Source organism: Thalia democratica, chromosome 8, assembly GCF_965202585.1.
Source record: "Thalia democratica chromosome 8, ktThaDemo2.hap1.1, whole genome shotgun sequence".
NCBI classification, from domain to species: Eukaryota; Metazoa; Chordata; class Thaliacea; order Salpida; family Salpidae; genus Thalia; species Thalia democratica.
The window spans coordinates 8418506-8442908 of NC_139172.1; the positions used below are offsets into that span (position 1 = coordinate 8418506).

At 24.4% G+C, this 24403-nt stretch overlaps 1 protein-coding gene across 1 annotated transcript; it reads left to right on the forward strand.

The window, feature by feature from the left end:
- The first annotated feature begins 1787 nt into the window (after window positions 1-1787).
- Window positions 1788-22539, forward strand: LOC145842311 (galactosylceramide sulfotransferase-like). The gene is made up of 8 exons (XM_082949736.1): window positions 1788-1938; window positions 3002-3069; window positions 3827-3993; window positions 4335-4449; window positions 6166-6349; window positions 12314-12415; window positions 21128-21335; window positions 21570-22539. Exons 1-8 carry the CDS (start codon window positions 1808-1810, stop codon window positions 21915-21917), a joined length of 1323 nt encoding a protein of 440 aa, XP_082805862.1. The 5' UTR covers window positions 1788-1807; the 3' UTR covers window positions 21918-22539.
- Window positions 22540-24403: the final 1864 nt, after the last annotated feature.

Consider the following 24403-nt stretch of genomic DNA (forward strand, 5'->3'; position numbering starts at 1 on the left):
AGTTTTTACTTTAGCCAACATTAGCCGCGATGAAGTTATTCAAGCAGAACGTTTTCAGTCTTTTTTTGAATCTTAGCCAGAAAAAATCTTAGCCAATTAAGATCTCAATGTCTTTGAACAAATTTTCTTTATTGTTCTTTTTGATAAAGATTTTATAAATAAACTGAAGATCTCTTCAAAATTAAAAAAAATTTAAGTGATATTATTCTCTTTAATTTAGTCTTAAAAATAAAAAGTACATTACATGGTAATTTAATGTGTATACTATAAAGTTAAAGATTTAATTACAACATGCAAAAATTAAGAACAAAAAAAAACTAATTTTACTAATTTTTCACACTGTCATTCAAAATGGATGTAGATAATATACTTATAAGTTATTTTAAAAATCAAATTAAAGAAATAAATCAAGCTACTTTTAATCTAACTTTTAAACTTAGAACTTTGAACCTTAACATTTAAAAAGGATACAAGTCTATAATAAGTCTTGAAAACGGTTTAGGTCAGGTTGCAACAGGCTAACTTAATTTTTAGATACATTTTACAAAATCTTGTTTTTATGCTGGATTGTTTATTAACTGTTTTAATTTTTCAAATAAAGTTTAAAATTATCAGGTATTTTATATAGTTTTCTTATAACCTGGTTGCCATTAGTTTTTAGAAATTTCTTCCAGGTTTTTTAAGGTACAAGTTTTTTGTCTCTTTTCAGTAGTAAATTAAAGTTTTAAGTTACAATATTTATTCAAAACTATAAACTTACTACAAATACATTTAAATACTACTGTAAATGTTTTTATATTATAGAAAATAGTATAATTATTTTTTACAAAAAAAAAACAGTTATTTCTTATTTAGTCTAAATTTTAAAAATTAAATTATTTAAAATTTGAGAATTTTTCATGATTTTTATTTAAAGTTTAAGGTTTTTCCTATTTTTTGAGAGTTCCTCACTATATTTTGTTTATTAATTCCAGTTTTTTTTAGGATTTCAGGCCCAATAGCCATCATGTAATATTCAAATTATAATTCCTTAAAGTTTTTAGGGTATGTTTGTGACTTTTCAAATAAAAAATGTTTTAAAAATAAAACTTTTTATTAATTTAGGTCAAAGTTAAAAAAATAAATTTGAAAGGTATTTCTTATGACTTGCAATAGAATAAGTTTATAGTTTGATTACAAATTTAGTAAATAATAATTATTGTTTAACATTTAAATTTTTTGTTTATTTTTTAACTTAATTTGAGATAATTTAGTAATTTCTAATTTTAGTATAATGTGTTTAGATTATAAACAAAACTTTAATTTTAAGTCTTTAAATTAGTAAGCTATGCATAAATAAAAACAAACTATTCAGTAATCTTCCTTTATTGTACCAACATATGTTTCTGTGTGTTAACGAATCAACACACTTCAACACTTTTTGTATACACCTACTTTATTCTATGCTTCTATTCTTTCATTACAGTAATTATTTTTTTTTTACAGAACCCAGTTGAAGTGTGTTAATTCGTTAACACACAGAAACATATGTTAGTACGATAAAGGAAGATTACTGTATAATTTCTTTTTTGTTTATATTCCAGTTAACTTGTTTCACTAGGATGTTCAGTTAGCAAACGATTAAATCTATATTTTGAACAGTTAAGAAATTTTTTTCAAAACAGTATAATATTTTTTGTATAATATAATACTGACTTTAAGATAGTTGTTAGATACTTTTTAATCAAATTGTTTTACTAGTAATTCATGATTTTAGAATACTACAGATATGAAATAAATAACAAAAATTTAAGCTTAAACCTTTGACATGATTAAGGAAAAAGAAAAAAACATGAAAAAGTTATTTATAAGAACCTTCCTAGGTCTGGTGGTTTTATTAATACTATTTCTAGTCTACAGTAATTATAGTGAACTGAATTTAAAGGAAATGAGCAGAATGTGAGTTTTGAATTGATTTTTAGTAAATTATTACAATTTTTAGTACTAAAAATTAACTACTGTTTTAAATTTAGATGTTTTGTTTTTTAAGTTAGCTTCATAAAAATATAAAAAAACTTCTTATTAAGTTTTATTAAAACCTTTTCATATTATGTATACTAGTAACATTCTTTAAAAAATTACAAAATATTTATATGCAATAAAACTTTTTTTTGACTTGAATAAACTAATAACCTTTAAGACGTATTAAAATAAATAGTTTTGTTTTTTATTAATAGTCTTGTAGTATATGAACTAGAAAACTCTGTTATAATTTATAAGCTAATTTGAAAATTAATTAATATTCTGTATAACGTTAAAGAGGGAATATCAGTTTAATATAAAATAAAGATACTTTTTCTGTATATCAAAAAGTAACCAAAAATTAAGTACCAACACTATTATAAACTTAAATGTTTATTCTGTAAAAATCACTTTTCAAAACAAGCAAAATGTTTTATACAAAAACTGTAATACAATCAAGGTTGAGCTTTTTGTATTCTCAGAGTAGTTAAAATAACTTGGAATGTTTAAAAAAATATTTTTAAACATAGACATATTTTATCTTTTAATTAGTGATGTACAGGACTCGCAATTTCAGGTCCGGCCGGACCCGGATCAGACTTTTTTTTTTAAATTAGAATCCGGCCAGATCCGGATCCGGACTTTTTTTCAAATTAGAATCTGGCCGGAACTGGATCCGGACTTTTTTTCAAATTAGAATCCGGCCGGATTCGGATATCAGACAAAAATGGCAATATCCCGCACCCGGATAGTGAGTCCGGTACATCACTACTTTTAATATTGGATTGATTTATTATAATAAGTATAACTAAGTAAAAAATTTTTCTCATATTTTTGTATCAACATATATGTAAGATTAATAAAAACTTGTTGTATTTTATTCATGTACTATCATCCTACAATTTATATAAATATCTAAAAATTAAATATTAGTTGTACAATAAAATTTAACACAAATTTCATTGCACATTTTCAGTTTAACAAATTTAAAATTTTACAGAAATTTTGTTGTACAAAAAGCTGAAGACACAAATCTTAAAGTAAAGACTGAAGAGAAAAGTAGTGAAAGTAAGTATGTTAATATTATATAAAAATCAGTTTCATTTAATAATTAGTTGTCTACTTATTTTAAAAGTTTTAAAATTCTTGTTAATTTTAATAAAATGTTAATCATAACAGTTTTTAATTAAATAAAGCTAGCAACATTTATATATTTCAAATTATTTACACAGTTAGATCAATTTTTAAAATGTGCTATTGATTCAACATAGAAACTTAATTGAATAATTCAAAAGTTTTAATTGTTTTATTCAACTCAACTTGTTTCTTTTTAATTTTAGTTACAAACCATCATTGATAATTGATATTTTAAAGATTTCTAACATTTGTAATTTTTTAAACTTTAAAACAAAAATTTTAGAATGAGTACAAACATTAGAAAAATACTAAACATTAGAAAAAAGTTGTATAAACATAATAAATGAACTGTATTTTTAATTAAACATTAAATTATAATTCAAATATTTAATAATCTAAGTACAATATTGCAATAAAACAAAACTTAATTTTCTTAATTGATAATATTTTTATATTAAAAATTAAAACACTTAATAGAGAAAGTACTTATGAAGAAGTTTTGTAAAGTATGTTACACTTATTTAATACAGTTATATATAAAATGTAAATGTATTTTAATAAACTAATGCAGTAAGTAAAAAGTGAGTCTGTTGGTAGCAAAAAATAAGAAATAAAAGATGAAAATAAAAGTTTTGAAAATGATCAAGTAGTAAGGAAAAAGTTAATAAAGAACACACTGATATTCCAGATAATGCCCTTAGTGAAAAAGTATTAAAAGATGTAATAGTTGACAAAAATGAAGTAACGGAAAATGTTAAAGATCAGTTGATTGAAAATTCTAACAGTGAAAAATGTGTACCAAGAAAAAACTTGGTATATTTGAAAACTCATAAGACGGCCAGCAGTGCAGTTCAGGTTCATATAGTTTTAAAGTTTTTTTTTCTTAAATAGAAAATTATTAAATTGTATCTATTAATGAGTTCTGAAAGTTGATTTGGTTTACCTAATTATATTAATTTCTATATTTATATAAGTAGTAGAATGTTTATATTTTCGAACCATTTAAAATCTAAAGATAAAGAATACTCAAAGTCTTACAAAAGCTTATGTGTGTTTATCATTGCTAGTATTATCCAAAAGTAGAAAATATATATTCTTTATTGCTATTTTTATTAAAGTTTTAAATTGATTATTGTCCAAAAAGCAGCAAAAACTGAAAACACGTACATTCTGCTTATTTATAAACTTAAAAACAGAACGTGTTAATGAGAAAAGCGTGGAAGGAGAAATGGATTGTGTTGAGGCCTCCAAATGACCATGATTTTGGATATCCTGGATATTTTACTGCGCCTCGCACAATGAATAACAAAGGTTCCCACAAAATTTTAAATTTAAAAATATTCTATATTAAGCATACTTTAGTACTTAGTAAACTTCATACAAAATAAAATTCTTATATAGTATTTTATATGTATTTGCCAGGGTTGCCACACACTCAGGGAACTCAGGGAATCTCAGGGAATTTTCAAACTGTAGAAAATCTCAGGGAAACTCAGGGAATCTCAGGGAAACTCAGGGAATTTTGGCATTTTTCTTTTAACTCAGGGAAACTCAGGGAAGTTTTGATTTTTTCTCTAAATTTCAGGGAAGTTTTTGAAAATCTCAGGGAAATTTTTTTCTATATCTAGAATGAGGTTTAGTTAATCCAGTTTCAATATTTTGTTCAAAAGTAGTAATTTTTATTATTTAAGTGGTTATTTAGAATTTTTTTAGCCTTGCGGCTAGTTCTTCAATATTCTTAGTATTAAAATTGTAGTTTTCTTAAGTTTTAAATTTATATTTAGTTAGGAGAACAAAAAAGTAAACTTACAAAGCAACTCAAATGTTTGAATGAAGACTATGACAAATATACTGCAGATGCCAACAAACAGTCTGATTTAGAAGCAATGAAAGAATTATTAGCAAGAGGAATAGCTGCTAAGGACAATGCAAATAAACTTGAAAATAAAATTAAAACTATTGATTTAGAAATTGCATACTTAAAAAAACAGTATTAAGATTTTTTTATTAGGTAATGTGAAATTAATTAAAAATCAAAAATATGTTTTCAGTTATTTAAAATAGATTGTGTACGAACATCTAAAAGACATAAAAAAAAATTTAATTTTAGATTATTTTGTATCAGTTGTTAGGTATTAAGTTGTACTTTGATATGAGATATTTCTTTAGCTATTTCTTTAAACTTTCAATTTGCAGTTTTTTTTTACAAAAATGTTAAGCTTTTAAGTTTTATTTACTGCATTCAGAACAGTTGCTAGGAAAGACATACAAGTCATAATGAAGTTATTATGTATGCATTTAAGTGAGTTCTTCATGTGAAATTATTATTATTATAGTATAATTAAATTTTGTCAATTAAAATGTCAAACAAATTAAACTTTATTCTTTTATGTAGAAAGTTAACTAACAAGTTTACACAAAGTTGTGCAAAAATTTAGTTTTTAATTTTTAATTGGTTTAAACCTTTTAAGATTGAGTTTTTGAAAACAGTTTTTTCATAAATTTAATGCAGAAGCATACACATACTACCTTCCTTTATTTATTAAAGAAGAAAAATGAGAATGAGGTATTAATAATTTGTGTTAGAAGATAAATTTTTTTTTTTAAGATTTGCAAAATACTCAGGGAAACTCAGGGAAACTCAGGGAAATTTAAGGTTACTCAGGGAAGTTTTTGGTCACTCAGGGAAGATTTTTTGGCTCAAAGAGTGGCAACCCTGATTTGCTAATACTTATTTTTTCTAATGTTACTAGTAAAAAAGTTCATTTTAATTTTTCCAAAAAATTTATAGGTAAACTATTATATATATTATTTGTTGCATGGTTTAATAAACTAATGACTAGTAAAAAGTTTGGTTTAAAAGGCATAGTTTTAATATTTAACTTTAATGTTTTTTAAAAAACTGTTTTTGGATTTTAGTCAAGTTATAATTTAGATTTGTTATTTAGTTACAAAATTTTTTTTTATAGCTTAGAAAATTTAAAAGTGTTTCAAATTACAAAGGTATGTACAATAACTCTTTTACAGCCAACATTTTGTGCCATCATACGAGATTTCATCACCAACGTATTAAACAGTTAATGCCTGATGATTCATTGTGGGTTTCCAGTGTGAGAGAACCACTTTCTTTATACAGATCTTCCATTAAATACTTCAGACCTAAGGTACCTGCCTTTAAAAGAATTGCAAACAATGAGTCCATTGAAAAATGGTTTGTTCTTGCATACATTTAATAAAATAATTATAGAAATTTATGCTAAAAAATCTCTTAACGTCTTTAAGAAACATTTAACTATATAAAAGCGTTAAATTAATTTTTAATAGCATATAAGCTTTAAAATCCTAAATCTTTTATTAGGAAAACTGTGTAATTAGATTGAAAAAATATTTACCATATTTGAAAATAATAGATGTTTTTTTTACACTAGATATTTTAATATATTTTAGTTGTATAACAATATACTGAAGTTGGAAATTTTGAATTTGGAATAAAATTTATGTTCTATTATTTTGAATTTAGTTTTTTTAATATATATACATTATATACAAAGAAAATTAATTAAATCGATTTTAACTGAGCCCACTTTTAAATAATTTTATTCATAGTATGAAATTCAAAAAATTATATTACATATGTTCCATGCAGCTTTTTGCTACAATAATTAGCCATGCTATTTGATTTGAAAATTAACACTCAAATATACAGTACAGGGATAAGCAAATTACACAAAAACTGAATATGTTGCTTGAATTTTAGTTTAGTTTTTTTTTTTTCATTGCTATACTGAGGGCAAGTTGAAATCAGTTCAAAACACTTTTACATCTCTTGGTTTTCTATAGAACTCAGCATCAAAAGTTATTAGAAGATCAAGAACATAAATAGCGTTTAAAATGATTTGCCTTCCGCAAGTTTCCCGTTTACCTAAAACTTATTTACCTCAGTAGTATTTCTGAGGAATTTTCTAAGAACTTTTTTTAAAGAAGTAAACTAAGTTTTTGGCCTTGTAAGGTTAAGAATTATTTAGTTCACAAATTGGTCTCTACTCTAATTGGAATTTACAACGACAATTTTCCCACCAAAAAAAGTCATGCTGATCAATTATAAATTTGAATGTCACTGTGGTAGTGACTTCGTGGAAAATCGTCTCAAAGGTTTCACTTACGGATTGATCAGCATGTGCTAAAAATCCTAAAAAAATTATTAAGGGTTTATTTAAAAAACCTAATATTTTTCTATAATAGACTAACACTTGATAAACAATCAGGAGTGTGTCAGTAACTTCAAGGATGAGAACTTTTTTCAGCTACTTTTTCTATAATTTTATGTATACAATCGTTAAAACCTTGTTAACATTAACAGAAAAGGTGCACTTATCAGACTAGACTTTCTAAATATCTTACTAAGTTGTTTATAATAAAGGTTTTCTAATTATTTTCAAAAGCTTAGTCTTATTATTGTAATATTTTACCATTAGTTCACTTTAGTAAGATTTTGTATTTAACAAAATTTAACTTGAGCAGTAATTTAGTTCTAGCTTTTGGTTAATTAGAAGTTCACACTAAATTTATATGTCATTTTATATTCTTTTAAATTTTAAACATTTTGCTTATAAATACTTTTATATAGATTATTTATTACGGTATGTGTTTTGTTAAATCTTTTATTAAAGCGATACACCGGAAAAAAGTTGTTCAAATAACAATATATTTTAAACAAAAAAAAACAAACCAGTGCAAATAAGAATTATGCAACTGCGAAAAATAAATATGCTTGTTAAATAAGCATTTCCTACAATCATAGTTCTTCTAAAGATCTTTTGTTTATAACCGAAATAACAAAAAAGTGGTAAGCATTTTCAACAGGAAACTGATTTAAAAAAGATACCACAAGAATGCATCAAAAATATTTTATTAAATTAAACATCAAATAAAAAGTATAAATTACCACATAAACGAGATATCTTGAAAATATTTAGAGTTAAATTATTTCATATTACTAAACTACTATGATTAAATACTTGGTTATTTCAACAGTTAATATATCTAAATTTATGTTTATAAGTTTTGTTTCGATAAACTTAAAGAAACAATCACAAATGAAAACTTCTTTTTTATTTTCTACTACATAAATAAACTAACTTTTTAAATTCAAACATTTTCCTAAATTACAGGGTTCGTGCGCGTCAGGCTAAGTCAGTTTTTTTGAAAAAAGTTAAAAAACGTCAGGCTAAATCAGTTTTTTTATTTAAAAATTTGAGAATCTCAGTTTTTCTCAGTTTAAATGCTTGAAAATTTTTGATTAAAAAAAATTGAGAAATATTTTCTCGATCAAATTAAGATGTGAATTTATTTTTAAATGAAGATTTAGTTATTAACGACTGATCAGTTAGTACTTGCTGAAATAAATGCTTAAAATTTTTTGTTGAATCTCAAAAATTTTTTTAGGAATCTTTATTATTTTGTTTTTAGTAGATTATATACGTCATAGCTATGAAAATTCATTAAAAAATACAGTTTAAACATTACAGCTTAGTTCAACAACTTTGCTGTTTGCTTGAATTTTAATACTCGTGTAAACGTTTCATTTTAAGTTTTAATAAAATACAACAATGCACGTCGTTTTAATATAAATCTTCTGGTTATAATGTTTTCACTTAATGCTTAATTAAATTGAACAATTGTGTTTAGTAATATATCTTAAATTTTTACACCAGTAATAGATTAGATATAACACTTATATTAAAACTTATCGCTGAATTTGTTATGTTAAGGGCATAGGGGGTCAATCACCTTTTTCACAATTTAGTCTTATTTTATTGATTTGTAACTAAGCTATGAGTTGATTTTTGCAGATTTTAAAGTTCAAAATATTTTCGAGATAAAGCTGGTTGAAGTCGGAGACTACAATAGTACTAATCAAGACCCCCAATATCTAAAATGACTTCTAAAGAGGATTTTCCTTACTTTAAAAAAATGTCAGGCTAAATTGGTCTTAGTCAGGCTAAATGAAAAAAATTTTGCGCACGAACCCTGAAATTATCATCAGGGAAAAATACACTTTATATTTGTGTTTTAATTGTATTTTCCATGATAATTGAAGAGGTGTATTAAAAATTTGGTTTTTTTATTTAGTACAACATAAATAAAAGACTGATGTTTATACTATTAAACTATATTTCTAAACTTTATTTGGTTACTTTGTTTTTATTTATTTAGAAAACGATAACTGTGTTCAATATTGGTTTGTTTAGCTAAATTTAGTAATATCGAAAATTAAAATAACTAGTTATAAATAGTTTTGAGAAAATTGTAAGTTTGTGCTTCCTTAGTAATCGGAAAAAAATGGCTTATAATAATACTGAATGATTTGTATAACTAAAATTCTACAATGTAATTATTTTACCATACTGCTTACAGCTAATTAAAATTATTTAGATTTAAGTTTTGTTTCATTAAAAACTAATTACAGCTTTTATACTAATTTGTGTGAAAGTTACAAAGTAAAGTTTTACTTTGTCAAAAACAAAAGACTAATTTCGATTTTGTTAGCTAAAGTTTTCTGTAATTTTTTCTTGATTCAAGTTAATGTTTTCATATGTCCGGAAATGTTTTCTAAAAATGTTTCGAGCAACATGAATACTAATATTTTACGGTTGATTTACTAGTAATGGTTTCACACAACAAAACTTGCTTTCGAGTGAATATTAAAAATATGAAAATGTTTTAGTTTCTCGTATCGAGCCTTGCTCGTTTCTCTATTTAAACATTTTATTCGAATGTTCGTTTTCGCGAAATTACAAACAACGTTAAGTTGTTAAAGAAAAGAATGTTTACATTGAGTAAAACTCACAAAAGGTCAAGTAGCTTTGTAACGTTTCTTGATAAATTTTACATATGTTAACTACATTTCATCTTGTTTAACATCATCGTTTTATATTTTACATTTTTTTTTTATTCAAAGAGTCATGATTTATTTTGGTACTAAAAATGTTGTAAAAACTAAAATAAATTCGTCTAAAAAGAAATATTTTAGTTTGTTAGAAAAGATTAAAAATGTTTCATCTAGTCAAAAGTAAAGTGTTCTTTAAAACTAATTGTTTTTGTGTGGTTTGATATTAATTTTTTTGAGATTTTTAAATAAAAAAAAGTGTTATATTTATTTCTTATTATTTTTTTAATGGATCTTAAAAGTTTTTTAAAATTTTGCTGTTTAAACAGTAAAAAGTTTAAAAAAAAAAAATAATAATTAAACTCAAGAAAAATATTTGATAATTTAAATATTTTTTAATTTAGTTAATATACTTTTGATATGGAAAATTAAAACTGATTCCAGAAAAATGCGATTCAAAATAATAATTATTCAGCAGCGAATAATTTATGAACCTATTTAAAATAATCAACAATTTAAAATAATTTTATAAAACTTGTCACATTATATTTAATTTTGTATGGAAAATAGTTCTGTGAAAATCTTAAAAAGAAAGTTTTGTACTGATTAAATGTAGTTTAAATGTTCACATTTTGATATAGTTTAAAAGAATTATACAAGTTATTTAAGCTTATACTTAGTTATACAATTTTTTCCAATGTATGAGAATAAACCAACTGTTTTTAAAACATAATAGAGATTTTATAAATAATTAAAAATATATCTTTTGTTAATTTTTGTATCGATTTTCAGTAAGTACAAATATATAGCATAACACTTTCGCTACTAGCTTTTGTTTTTCAAACAAGCAAATCAATTTCAAGAATACTGTACTGCTATATTATTTATTTTTTTTATTCATTTTTTATAAGCTCAAAGTTGTTATAAACTAATGAGCATTTGAACAGCTTTTTTCCGGTGCATAACTTACTAAAAATATATAACAGAGTGCATTTCATTTTGTTTAAATATTTGATATGGAAAATTACCTTGGAAATATTTCTGAGAGGTTTTCTAAGAAAATTTCAGAGGAAATAAGCCAAGTTTTCAGCTCTGTTCATTTAAGAACAGTTTTGTATACTGATCGACCTCTAAATGGAATTTACAAAGATGTTTCTCCCACCCATGAAAAAAGTAACATCATCTATAAATTTAGTTGTCACTGTGGTAGTGACTACGTGGGAAAAACATCTCAAAGGTTCCATGTAAGAATCGATCAACATGTTCCGAAAGTCTTGAAAAAGTGGTTTGATGGCCGTTCTGAGAAACCAACTAAAAAATACTTCTCGGCGATTGAGCAACATTTGTTGGACAATCCTGAGTGTGTTAAAAATTATAAAAAGGACAATTTTTCAGTCTTAGTAAGAGCGGAGAACTATTTTCAATTGCATATTCTGGAAGCCTTATGTATTCAATCTTTAAGGCCCAGTTTATGTAAACAGAAAAAGTTCGTTTACCAAACTAGACTTTTTAAATCGTTATATTAGTAATTTTAAAGTAATTAGTTTCTTGTTAAACTTTATTTTTAAGCATAGTTTTAATTTAAAATTTTTTTATCGCTTCTTTATTTAGATTGTTTTAATTCTACCGAGTTTTATTAGTATACCAAATTTGTTTAGCATTAGAACTTATTTAATTCTAAACTTTTGATTATTACGTCATTTTATATCTTAAAACTTTAAACTGCAGTATAATTTTATTTCAATTTGTATTCATTGCAATCCAGTAGGAAACAATTTCTGACGAGTCCTATTTGAAAGTACTTAAATAAATTTAAACAAAATGAAATGCACTTTGTTATATATTTTTAATGAGCATTTCTTTTAAATTAAATTTTTATATTCAAGTGCTTATAAAAACGCGACTTTTGAGTATTTAACTTTTTTCAGCTTGGGAAATATCACATAAATTCCTTGTTTAAAACTTTAGCTTATTTAAAGAAACTTAAATTGAAAGGATTTAAAAAAAAAAAGTTTTTTTGGCAGACTCTTGTTTTTATGGATTTTGAAACAAACGTTCATTGTCTTTAAAATTAGCACAACCTAACATTTTTTAAAAACAAAAATTTAAACCTGTTGTACTTTGTACATTACTTAAAAGTTTCCAATTTATTTAATTTCTATCACCAGAACATAAAGAAAAAATAGAGTAATACTTTTACTCCATGAAGTAAAACTAAAAAAAAAACAGATGTTTCTTAATAGACAGCACAAATGAAAACAAAATTTAAAATAATCATTAAACCAGGTATGACAACGCTGAAAAATATGTAAAAACATCTCCAAAATCAGTATATTCATTCTTCACCAGATCTCATATGCTATATGAATTCGGATTTGACAATAAAAGGTTTGTTGATGTTTTATATACTCTATTGAAATACGTATTAATAAGTATGCTTTAAAATCCTCAAACTTATATATCTCAAAAATGGTTTTAACATTAAAATAAGAAAGGTTTATTTATTTAAAAACTATAAAGTTAAATTATTGAAAATGTAAAAACAGTTAAATCTTGATGTTTTTAACTCTGAGTATAACTATTTAAAAGAAATAAAAAAATTAACGTAACACAAAAATTACTTAATAGTTAATTTCTTTTTTTTTTTAATTTATAGGTTTATATTTAAACTAATTTAGTTTAAAATGTTAAGCTACTGGAAACAAGTGACTTAAACATTTGTAACTTGGGTATTACTTTTTACTGCCTTTTTTTAAAAATTGAATTGTATGTTCCAAGATTTTTGAAATATCTAAAACTAAATATTAAGTTTTTTTATTTTAAAATTTTCGAATTAAAATTAATCGTTTACTTATAAAGATCCTAGAAAACAAGTTCACCGGAATATATAATGATAACAAATTTTCACAGTACTTTTTCTTTATTTCACTAACATATGTTTCTTTATTTTAACAAGTTAGCACAGTTCAACCGGGCTCTGTAAAAAAATACTGTAAGGAAAGAATAGAAGCTAAAGTAGGTGTGTATATGTGTTTTTGAAAATAAGAATATGTGTTTATTAAAAATAAAAAGAAATCTATAGTATTTATTCTTATATTTGATAAACATATATACACTTTTACTTTATCTTCTATTTTTTCCTTACATTTTTTTACAGAGCTCTGTTAAAGAAGGTTAACTTATTAAAATACAGAAACATGTGTTAGTTTAATAAAAAAGAGTACTGTTTAAGTTTTAAATTAGATTTAGTAGATGTATTTTCTAAATCTGATTGTTTAAAATTTATATTTTTTTGAAGCTTAAAAAATAAGATACTCATTATATATATTTTTAAATAATTTATGTCCTGAAAACTTAAATTATTGTAATTGTATTTTCAAAGCTTAATTACTGAAAATTTAAACTCATTTTAATGTTTTCAATATTACTTTAAAAGTTAGAATTGTCAGGGTTTGAATTGTCGTGTAACCACAAAACTCAGTATGTGACATAGGTGTCTAAGTTCTGATTAGATTAATATAACAACAACGTTTGGTGTTTTATTGTGTCTATATATTTTTATACAAACTCAGGCATCGTAGAAATATTAACTTAGCAGTTGTTATGTGTCTCCTTAGTTTTTTTTTTATTAGCAAATTCTTTCACTGACATCTTGAAAGTTTTCGTGATGATGTCATTGGGGATACAATGCAATTCAAACTACCTCTATTGTTATTTTATGTTTAAGTATGAAGTTATGTTAAAACTTTAAAAATAAATTGATTGTTAAGTATAAGAAATACTTGTCTGCAAGGAAGCTTACGTTGTTAGACATCCCATATGATTCATCATCATGTGTTGCCACTTGTGAAAACCCATATAAACTTTTGTCAATATAATTATAAGATAATCACAATTTTGTTTAAAAATAAGTTAGCTAGGCTTGAAATTTATAACTTAATAATACTACTCACAATTTTGAAGTTATTTACTGTTTTTTTGCTTTTATCAGATAAAAATTTTAAAATTTGAGGATTTTATTTAAAATTGAAAGCAATATGCAATCTTAAAGTTCAACGCGTTTAAAAATATCATTAAATTTTTAATATCTACAATATTTTCATCGATTTTTTTTTTTTTTTCAGATTAAAATATTTTAATGTTATCAAAAACAATTTGAGAAAATGTGAAAAGTACATGTTTTTTTAAATGTTATTTGTAGCTCTTGAAACATTAAATTTTTAGCTTTTAAAAAGAATTAAATGTTTTTTATTAAAATTAATTCACTACAAGTCCTATAATAATATTAAACTATAACACATACTTTTAAGGAATAAAATAAAGAGAAAGTTTTGTTATATAAAATTTATATTAAAAAAATTAAATTTAAAAATAAATAAGTAATTTATATATACATATATATATATATATATATATATAAACTTTTTATCATTTAACAAAAAATGTACATATCTGTTTTAGTTAAAAAAACTTTCTAACATTAACTTTCTTCTGAATTTTTTTAAAGTATATTTACAGTCTTTGACACAACCTGGAAAAAAAAACATGAATCAAAAATATATACTGGTCTGGTATTAATTATTCAATTTTAGTTGAAAGTCACAATGTGTTTTTTTGTGTGATTCTTTAAAAATCTTACTTTGTTCTTTATTTCGTTCTGAGGAGATGTATAAAGCATCGAAACTAAGTAAACGATTTGAAAATTAGTTGTTTTTATATTATAAATAGTGGTCTGGTATATTTTAATGCAAATTTATAACTAAGTTGTTTAACACTACATCTCAAATTTTTAAACATTTTAACTGAAATAGCAAAATTTAAATAATAATTTTAAGTCACTATTTAGCACAGTTCAACGGGGCTCTGTAAAAAAAATACTGCAAGGAAAGAAAGAAGCTAAAGTAGGTGTGTATATGTGTTTTTAAAATAAGAATATGTGTTTATTAAAAATAAAAAAAAAACTATAGTATTTATTCTTATATTTAATAAACACATATACACACCTACTTTAGCTTCTCTTCTTTCCTTACATTTTTTTACAGCGCTCTGTTAAAGTAGGTTAACTTATTAAAATACAGAAACATGTGTTAGTTTAAAAAGAAAGAGTACTGTTTAAGTTTTAAATTAGATTTTATAAATGTATTTTCTAAATCTGATTGTTTAAAATTAATATTGTTTTGAAGCTTAAAAAATAAGTTACTCATTATAGTTTTTTTAAGTCCTGAAAACTTAAATTATTGTAATTGTATTTTCAAAGCTTAATTACTGAAAATTTAAACTCATTTTTATGTTTTAAATATTACTTTAAAAGTTAGAATTGTCAGGGTTTGATTTGTTCACAAAACTCAGTATGTGACATTGGTGTCTAAGTTCTGATTAGGTTAATATAACAACAACATTTGGTGTTTTATTGTGTCTATATATTTTTATCAAACTCAGGCATCGTAGAAATATTAACTTAGCAGTTGTTATGTGTCTCCTTAGTTTTTTTTTTATTAACAAATTCTTTCACTGACATCTTAAAAGTCTTCGTGGTGATGTCATTGGGGATACAATGCAATTTAAACTACCTCTATTGTTATTTTATGTTTAAGTATGAAGTTATGTTAAAACTTTAAAAATAAATTGAATGTTAAGTATAAAAAATTCTTGTCTGCAAGGAAGCTTACGTTGTTAGACATCCCATATGATTCATCATCATGTGTTGCCACTTGTGAAAACCCATAAAAACTTTTTTCAATATAATTATAAGAAAATCACAATTTTGTTTAAAAATACGTTAGCTAGGCTTGAAATTTATAATTTAATAATACTCACAATTCTGAAGTTATTTACTGTTTTTTTGCTTTTATCAGATAAAAATTTTAAAATTTGAGGATTTTATTTAAAAGTAAAAGCAATATGCAATCTTATACTTCAACACATTTAAAAATATCGTTAAATTTTACAATCTTAATATTTTCATCAAAACTTTTTTTTTTTCAGATTAAATTATTTTAATATCAAAAAAAAATTGAGAACATGTGAAAGTACATGTTTTTTTTAACGTTATTTCTAGCTCTTGAAACATAAAAATTTTAGCTTTAAAAAAAAAATAAAATTGTTTTTACTAAAATTAATGTCCTCCATGCCTATAATAATTTTAAACAAAACTTAACATAAAAAGACATAAACACGGAATTTAAGTAAATAATATTTTTAAACTATAACACATACTTTTAAGGAATAAATATAAGAGAAAGTTTTTTTTATATAAAATTTATATTTAAAAAATAAATTTCAAAACAAATAAATAATTTGAAAATGTATAAAAAAACCTTTTTATCATTTAACAAAAAATATACATATCTGTTTTTGTTTAAAAAACTTTCTAACTTTAAGTTTCTACTGAAACTTTTTTTAAAGTATATTTACAGTCTTTGACACAACCTGGAAAAAACATGAATCAAAAATATATACTGGTATATAAGATTTAACGTTAAAAGGCGTTAAATCCTAAAGATCCTGATAAGCTAAGCTTATCGGAATATATACCACAGATGCTTTTGTGTCAAAACATTGTTTTAATATTTTATAGACTCCCTAGATCTGTTCTTAAATTTATTTGAGAGCAGTAAAACGCCGTTAGTCGGAATAAAGTTTTTACACAAAAACATCTATGGTATACTGGTATATTTTAATGCAAATTTACAACTAAGTTGTTTAACATTACATCTCAAATTTTTAACATTTTAACTAAAATAGCAAAATTTAAATAATCATGTTAAATAAAGTATAAAGGTAGCTAATAAATATGTTAACAAAGAGTTATATGTAAGCAAACAAAAAAAAACAATAAATCTTTAATAAGTTTATAAACCATTCTAAATCTAATATGAAACAACTGCTACAATGCATATCTTTTCTACAATGTTTGTATAACAAAAAGATAGAATTGAAATACATTCATGTTTAAAAATAAAATAAAACAAACTATATACCATCTTCATGGAGCAAAATCTTTTGCAAAAAAACTTAAGCAAACAGCAAAAAGATCAGCAAAATCTGTAAAAACAGAAAGTTCTGGAAAACTGTGGCAGGGCCACATTTGAATTTCTTAAAAAAGAGTTTCTTCAGAAGCGGCAACTCTCTTGACTGACATTACTTATGCCATTGAGAATCTAACCGATAGGTGAGAAGCATTTTAGCTTCAAAGAATATTTTCCACTATCTGCACCTTTAGAAAAATAAATTTATAATTTACTAAATCTACTAATCTAAATTGAAAAATAAAAGTCTTAAATACTAAAAAAAAAACTGTAGATTGTTATCTTTTTTCAAAACAATGCTCAAATTATTATATTTTTTATTTAGTTTTTGATGTTGAAAGCTATTTGTCTTATGTATTTTTATTGATATTATTTATTCAAACAAAGGTTTACACATTCAAACTTTCTTGATAAAACTTCATGAAATAATATCATCACTGCTTTGAGTGTTTTTCATTTTTGTATATGTACAGGGTTGCCACACACTCAGGGAACTCAGGGAATCTCAGGGAATTTTCAAACTGTAGAAAATCTCAGGGAAACTCAGGAAATCTCAGGGAAACTCAGGAAATCTCAGGGAAACTCAGGGAATTTTGGCATTTTTCTTTTAACTCAGGGAAACTCAGGGAAGTTTTGATTTTTTCTCTAAATTTCAGGGAAGTTTTTGAAAATCTCAGGGAAATTTTTTTCTAGATCTAGAATGAGGTTTAGTTAATCCAATTTCAATATTTTGTTCAAAAGTAGTAATTTTTATTATTTAAGTGGTTATTTAGAATTTTTTTAGCCTTGCGGCTAGTTCTTCAATATTCTTAGTGTTAACATTGTAGTTTTAAGTTGCATTTAAGTGAGTTCTTCATGTGAAATTATGATTATAGTATAATTGAATTTTGTCAATTAAAATGTCAAACAAATTAAACTTTATTCTTTTATGTAGAAAGTTAACTAACAAGTTTACACAAAGTTGTGCAAAAATTTAGTTTTTAATTTTTAATTGGTTTAAACCTTTTAAGATTGAGTTTTTGAAAACAGTTTTTTTCATAAATTTAATGCAGAAGCATACACATACAACCTTCCTTTTATTATTAAAGAAGAAAAATGAGAATGAGGTTAATTTGTGTTAGAAGAGAAAATTTTTTTTTTAAGATTTGAACAATACTCAGGGAAACTCAGGGAAATTTTTGGTCACTCAGGGAAGATTTTTTGGCTCAAAGAGTGGCAACCCTGTATGTATCAACCACTGGGATTCATTCTTGCTCATTCAACTTAGATAGTAGTTTGACTTTAATTAAAAGTTATTTTTTGTTAGTTTTACTTTAGACCTCATCTACATTAATAACAATTTGTTGCATATACTGAAATTTAAAATAAAGATTTATGCAGACGTTTTATACAATGCTGAGCTTTTTGATAAACAAAATCTGAGATAATATAAATGTATATAATTTAGATGTATTTAATCTGTTTAACTTTTAAGACACTTAAAGTGCTAAAGCGTTTTTATATTTAAGAATTATCTCTCTGGAGCGCAAAACTGAGTATAAATGAAAACAAAAAGCTAAAAAAAAAGGGTCTTCTTTTGAAATTAGAAATTTAAACAAAAGCACGTTTTTATACGTTGCTGCAGGTTTGCAGAAACATGCCAAGCTACGTGCCTGCACACATATGTTAAAGTTAGAAGCACTAGTTTTTAAATGTATTAAGGTGACGATTATTGTTTTAAAATGTATTTAGTTAAATAAAAATTTGTATTATTAAAGCAACTGCTTTTTGAATGCAAATAGTTTTTTTTACTGACAAAATTTCGCTGTTAATAGAAGTTGAAACCTCTACAGCAGGGTTTCCCAAACATTTTTCAAAAGGCCCCCTTTTAAAGAAATTTAAAAAGCTATGACTCCCTCCAACAAGATTTCTCAAAAAACACATCAGACCTTCTTTTTTGCTCTTCACCATCAACTCCAGAATATCTAGTGTAATTTTCAAATTATGATCTTATGGCTCCCTAAATTTTTTTCATGGCCCACTTTGGGTAACCCTGCTCTACAGAGTCTTTGAAGACATTAGAAAAAATATACGAAAATAGTGTAAAGTTTTTATTTGTGTACTTGATATATAAAACGTTCGCTATTTTTCACGTGTACAGGGTTGCCACTCGGTCAGGAAATCAGGAAAAGTCAGGAAAAATTTAAAAAAATGACAAAAGTTAGGAAAAAATGGGGGATTTTGAAAAAAAGTCAGGAAAAGTCAGGAAATTTGATAAAATTAAAAAAAAAAGTCAGATTTTGTCAGTTTAAATTTACAAAATTCCTTGTTTTCCAAAGCCTTCAAATGGTAAAAACTTATTAAAAGTCCTTTAAAGTCAGAAAAAAATTCCAAAATTTTCCTAGAAATTTACAATAATATTTAATTTTATTTCTAATTTCTTCATCTGGTATAAAAAAGTAAAATATCCTTTACAAAACTGAAATAATTTTCTATTAACATATTGAACAAGTACCCTACTTGAACAAGCAGATTTTGTAAGCTTTTTAGTATTGATGATCTGTAGCAAGGACACTTATAGTGAAACTGTGATATATACAAAAAGTTTATCTAGCATAATTTTAGAATCAAAGTGTTTTTTGTTTAAGTAAATAATTGAGTTCTTTATAACTAAGCAGTTAGTTAAGTATTTTATGTAACAAGTTAATGTGTATACTTTACCTCTTTATAATTTTTTCAAAGTTGTTTAAATTTATAAAATAAGTTATAAGAGAGTTATATGTCAAGATTAAGTTTATTTGTTTTTTTTGTAGAGTAACTTAAGTTTTTAAAGTAAATAAGAGTATATTTATTTGTTACAAATTTTATACTAAATGATAAGAGGTAATATTTTATAAATGAAAGTAAAAATAAATGAGTGCCAAAAGAAAAGAAATGAAGCCCACAAGTTGTGGCTTGATTTAGAGAAAAGCTTCTCTTCAGCAAGTGTAGGGGCAGCAGATGAGAGCAATTTAAATAAAATGAGGCAAATGATTTTAACTGCAAAGAAAATGAAGCGGAATGCAGTTCAGATGAAGGAAACCATATCTTCAATAGATAAAGAGGTTGAAGTGCTAATAAAAAACGGAAAAAATAAATTTTAGTACATTCATTTAACAAAACAGTATTTGATTAAGTTCTTTATTGTTTTAATGTTTTAAGTGTAAAAGTTCGTTATTGTTTTATGATTTTAGTTGTGAAAGTTCGTAATTAATTCAAGGTTTTAATTGTAAAAGTTCCTTATATGTCGTTTGTTTATCTAGATACATTTATGCTAGGAAATGCTAAAAAATGTGCCCTTTTTCAGACAAGCTGTGTTTTAAGGTAATAATACAAGTATTTTGCTGATAGAGCTGTTTATTACAAACATCAATCATACACAGATGGTTTAAGTGATGTACTGGAAGTTTGATGATAGAATTCAGCAAAAAACTGTTGTTTTTAACCTGTATTAAAATTAGATTGAAAGCTTTATATAGTTTCAAGTGTTAGATTATGTATTTTAGAATAAGTTTAATTGAAGAGTTTGATTTAGAAAAGTCAGGAAAACTTTGGTAAAAAGTCAGGAAAAGTCAGGAAATTTTTCTCAGCTTGATCAGTGGCAACCATGCGTGTATCGCGCTTGACAACTAAGTTAAGATTTTCTTGAGAAAAAATGTTTACTTTGGTACGAAATTAGTAAACATACACAAAATTAAGTTTTATGACGTAATAATCTGTAAATTGATTTTGAGAATGCACTATAGTTTTCAAAACTTTTATTGCGTTTTAGATTCAAATTGAAATTAGATACGTTTTCTTGAAATTGATGAAAAGTAAATTTGATTAAAGTTTGAATTTGAAAAAAATCATAATGAAAATTTTTAAAAAAATTGTTCAAGTGTTACTAGTAAGTTCTGGAAATCTTTAACCAGTAAAACATTACCTTAGTACCAGTGTAATCTTGGTGACAATTAAGTAGAATAAAATTAAGTTAAATATGAACTTATAAATACGAAATAATAAAAATAAAAGTACTAGTTTTTAGTTGTAACTATTATTAAATTATTAACAGACAAGCCGATAAGGAGTATGTGAAAAAAGCTGTCACCGAAATCGACAATATATTCGACCTGATTCTGGTGTCCGACTATTTCGACGAATCAATGGTGCTGTTGAGTGACTTGCTCTGCTGGCCGATCGAAGAATTTGCTTGTCTCACTTTGAACGCCAGGAAACATACTCCTCATGATCCTATAGACGAGGAAAGGATAAGAGAAAAAGTATGCGATTTATATCTATGAAAATAATTGTACCTTAAATAACTTAAACTCAGTAGTATAAAAAAAGTTATCATTTGAATGTTTCAGTCTATATTATTTTTTATTTATCCAAGGTTACTATAAAACTATTACTATTAAGTTAATATTTCTAAGCATTTATTCCAAGCTCATGCTAAAAAATATTCAGATTATTCTTTATAAAATATATTTTTTTATTAAAGTTGATATTTTCAGGTGCGCAGATGGAATGAGGCTGACGCAACATTATTCGATCACTTTAACGCCACCTTGTGGAGAAAAATAAAGGAGTATGGTATTGAAAAAATGTCAATTCAGTTGGAAAAACTAAACAATGAAAGAAATAGGGTAGCTGGAGAATGCTTAGAAGCCAGCCAACCAGTAGAAATTTCTGATATGAAAAATAGTAAATTTAATTATTACCAACCTGCTGGTGTAGCTATTACTGGTTATCAATTAAGTGAACATGGAAAAAGTAACGAATTGTGTCAGAATTTCGTTAAGCCTGAAATTTCATTTTCCAAAGAACTGTTTACAAGGCAACACGAATGCTGTGGAGTTTAAAGGCGTGTTAAAAGACGTGTAAAGAATAAAACATTAAGAGAAAGACATAAACTATTTTAAATTTTTAGTTTTTTATAGTAAGTTTATTTTTTTAGTACAAACTTTTTTAAATTGCAATACATGTGCTACATCTGCTAATAGTTGTAGACCTAACAATGCTTCCAAATTTATTGCTGCTCAGTACGTTTTTATGTAAAGTTAAGTAAAGACTAACTAACGTTTTTTTATTCCACGTTTTATTGAAAAAATATCTATGCACGCTAAATGTCTCCTGCCAAATTATTTTTAAACACTGTTGATAATTTAGATTATTTAAGTTTAATTGTATTTTAGGCGAAAACTTTTATGCAGTTCACTTATTTTATTTTTACAAACTTATTACAACTAATGTCTACACTGTACAATGCACTACGGTGCTCAGAAAAACTAAAAAAAATTGGATTAAAACAAACTTAGACATTTGTACTGTTTTTTGTTACTTAAAGTATACTAAAAGCTAATATAGATATAAGTTTTGTTTAAATTCTATAACAAAGTTTAAAAATAAAACATGTTAAGATTTCTCTTATAAACTTTATATTTTCAAACAAGTTTTATGTAACCGGAAATTTTGTACTTCTCACACTATTTATTGCTGCTATAAAGATTATAATTGTTCAATGTGTCTTCTTTGAAACTTCCATTTCGGTTTTATTTTGTACTAATTCTTTTATGATTAGTTTTATAATCCTCATTTTATTTTATTATACCTACTTAATTGCTTGTTCGAAACTATTCTTTTTATATTTTATAAATACTTGTTTTTATAGGAGCTTTTTATATTTATTTCAACCCTAAAGTGCTTGGTTGTAATTTAAAAATTATGACTTAAAATTGTAAAAGTAATGATAGTCTTTTAAAACAATATTCAAGTTTTTATCACAAATATTTAAAGTTATCACAGAAAAGTTAATAATAATGACACGTTTAAAACATAAGTATTCAAGTTAGTTAAAAGTATAGAAGTAAGTTAACTTGCTACATCTTAGTTAAACTATACTATTAATTTAGTATAGAGAAGTGTTTTTATTATATTTCAGCGAACTTGTTTTGATCGTATCTTTTATTATAAAAAGTTTTAAACTGTTATAAAATTATTGACATTAACTATTTCAAGAAATTTTTTTAACTGACCGAATATAAAATGGCCAAGTTTAAAATTATCGAGTTTATCATGATCAGTTGGAAAAAGTTTAATACAAAATAATTTCAATGACTGATATAATTTTTAGAATTGTACTAAGAAATAAACTTTTGATAACCGAAACTGTAGCAAAATTTCATTAAATCAGCATACTGTTCAATTAAAATAAAATCATTTTTTCTGTTTTGCACCGGCTAAATTTAAGACAAAAACACTTTGTGGGCTAGATACTTGTGCTTGGCAAGTTTGCTGACATTTCGAAAACCTATCATTCTCAGCCTTATAAATAGTACTAATTTGTAAATAGATATAGCTTTTTTTATTTCTACTTAGAAATTAAAAAGTGTTTGTTCTTTTGGTATAAAAACTTATACATTGAAAACATTTGTTGCCATTGTATAGATATGTAAACTGGTTATAACAAACTTCTATCTCACTATCAGTTTTAACTTCACAAAACTTAATACAGGGTTGCCACTTTACCTGGAAACCTGGAATTTGACAATTTAGGCAAAAATAACCTGGAATTTGAGAAATTTTGAAAAAAACCTGGAATTTTTAATAATTTTAACATTTTTAGTAGTAATATTTTATTTGAAACTAAAAATTTTTCATATAAATAAGATTTATTTGCCATCATCAAAAAAAAAATTATTTAAAAACACATTTAAAGTATCTTTACAGTATTTTTTCAATGTTTTTATATTATTCAACACAGTTTCTTATATAGAAATTAACTTAAAACTAAAAATAGACCCAAAATGTGTACTTTTAAAAACCTGGAAGAAATTAGAGAAACCTGGAAAAAGCTTTGAAAAAACGAGTAGCAACCCTGTTAATATTATTAATTTATTAAATAACCTACAATTTACTTAAATTTTAAATAGCTTATTTACTATTATAGGTAGTTCTAGTGAATTTTAAGTAACATACATATTGAAGATAAGATACCTAAGTTTAAGTTCAAGTAATCCAAAAAATATATTACACTGTTTATTATCTTATACAATAAATAATAAGATGAATAATTATCTAGTACAACACATTTTTTTTAAACATATACAAGCGGAGATGTTTTTTAGGTATGTATTCTTTTAGTTCAGCCCTAATTCATCTTCGTGATAACTCAAGACTACTAAAATGTTATTTATAAATAAAATCATTGTTGTTATATACTTTTTTTAACTCTATTTTTTTGTTATAAAAAAAAAGTTGTTGTGTTAAAGCAATTATCATCATAGCAGTCTTGTTACAAATAAGTTGGTTTGATATAGAGTTTAAGTTATTTTATAATCACAAGTTT

Bases quoted from the DNA above. Each gene is read 5' to 3' on its own strand.
- LOC145842311 (XM_082949736.1), top strand. From the start codon at position 1,808: ATGATTAAGGAAAAAGAAAAAAACATGAAAAAGTTATTTATAAGAACC. The intron at 3,994-4,334 runs GTTCATATAGTT...ACTTAAAAACAG, and splicing joins CGGCCAGCAGTGCAGTTCAG to AACGTGTTAATGAGAAAAGC. The intron at 12,416-21,127 runs GTTTGTTGATGT...AATTATTAACAG, and splicing joins TTCGGATTTGACAATAAAAG to ACAAGCCGATAAGGAGTATG.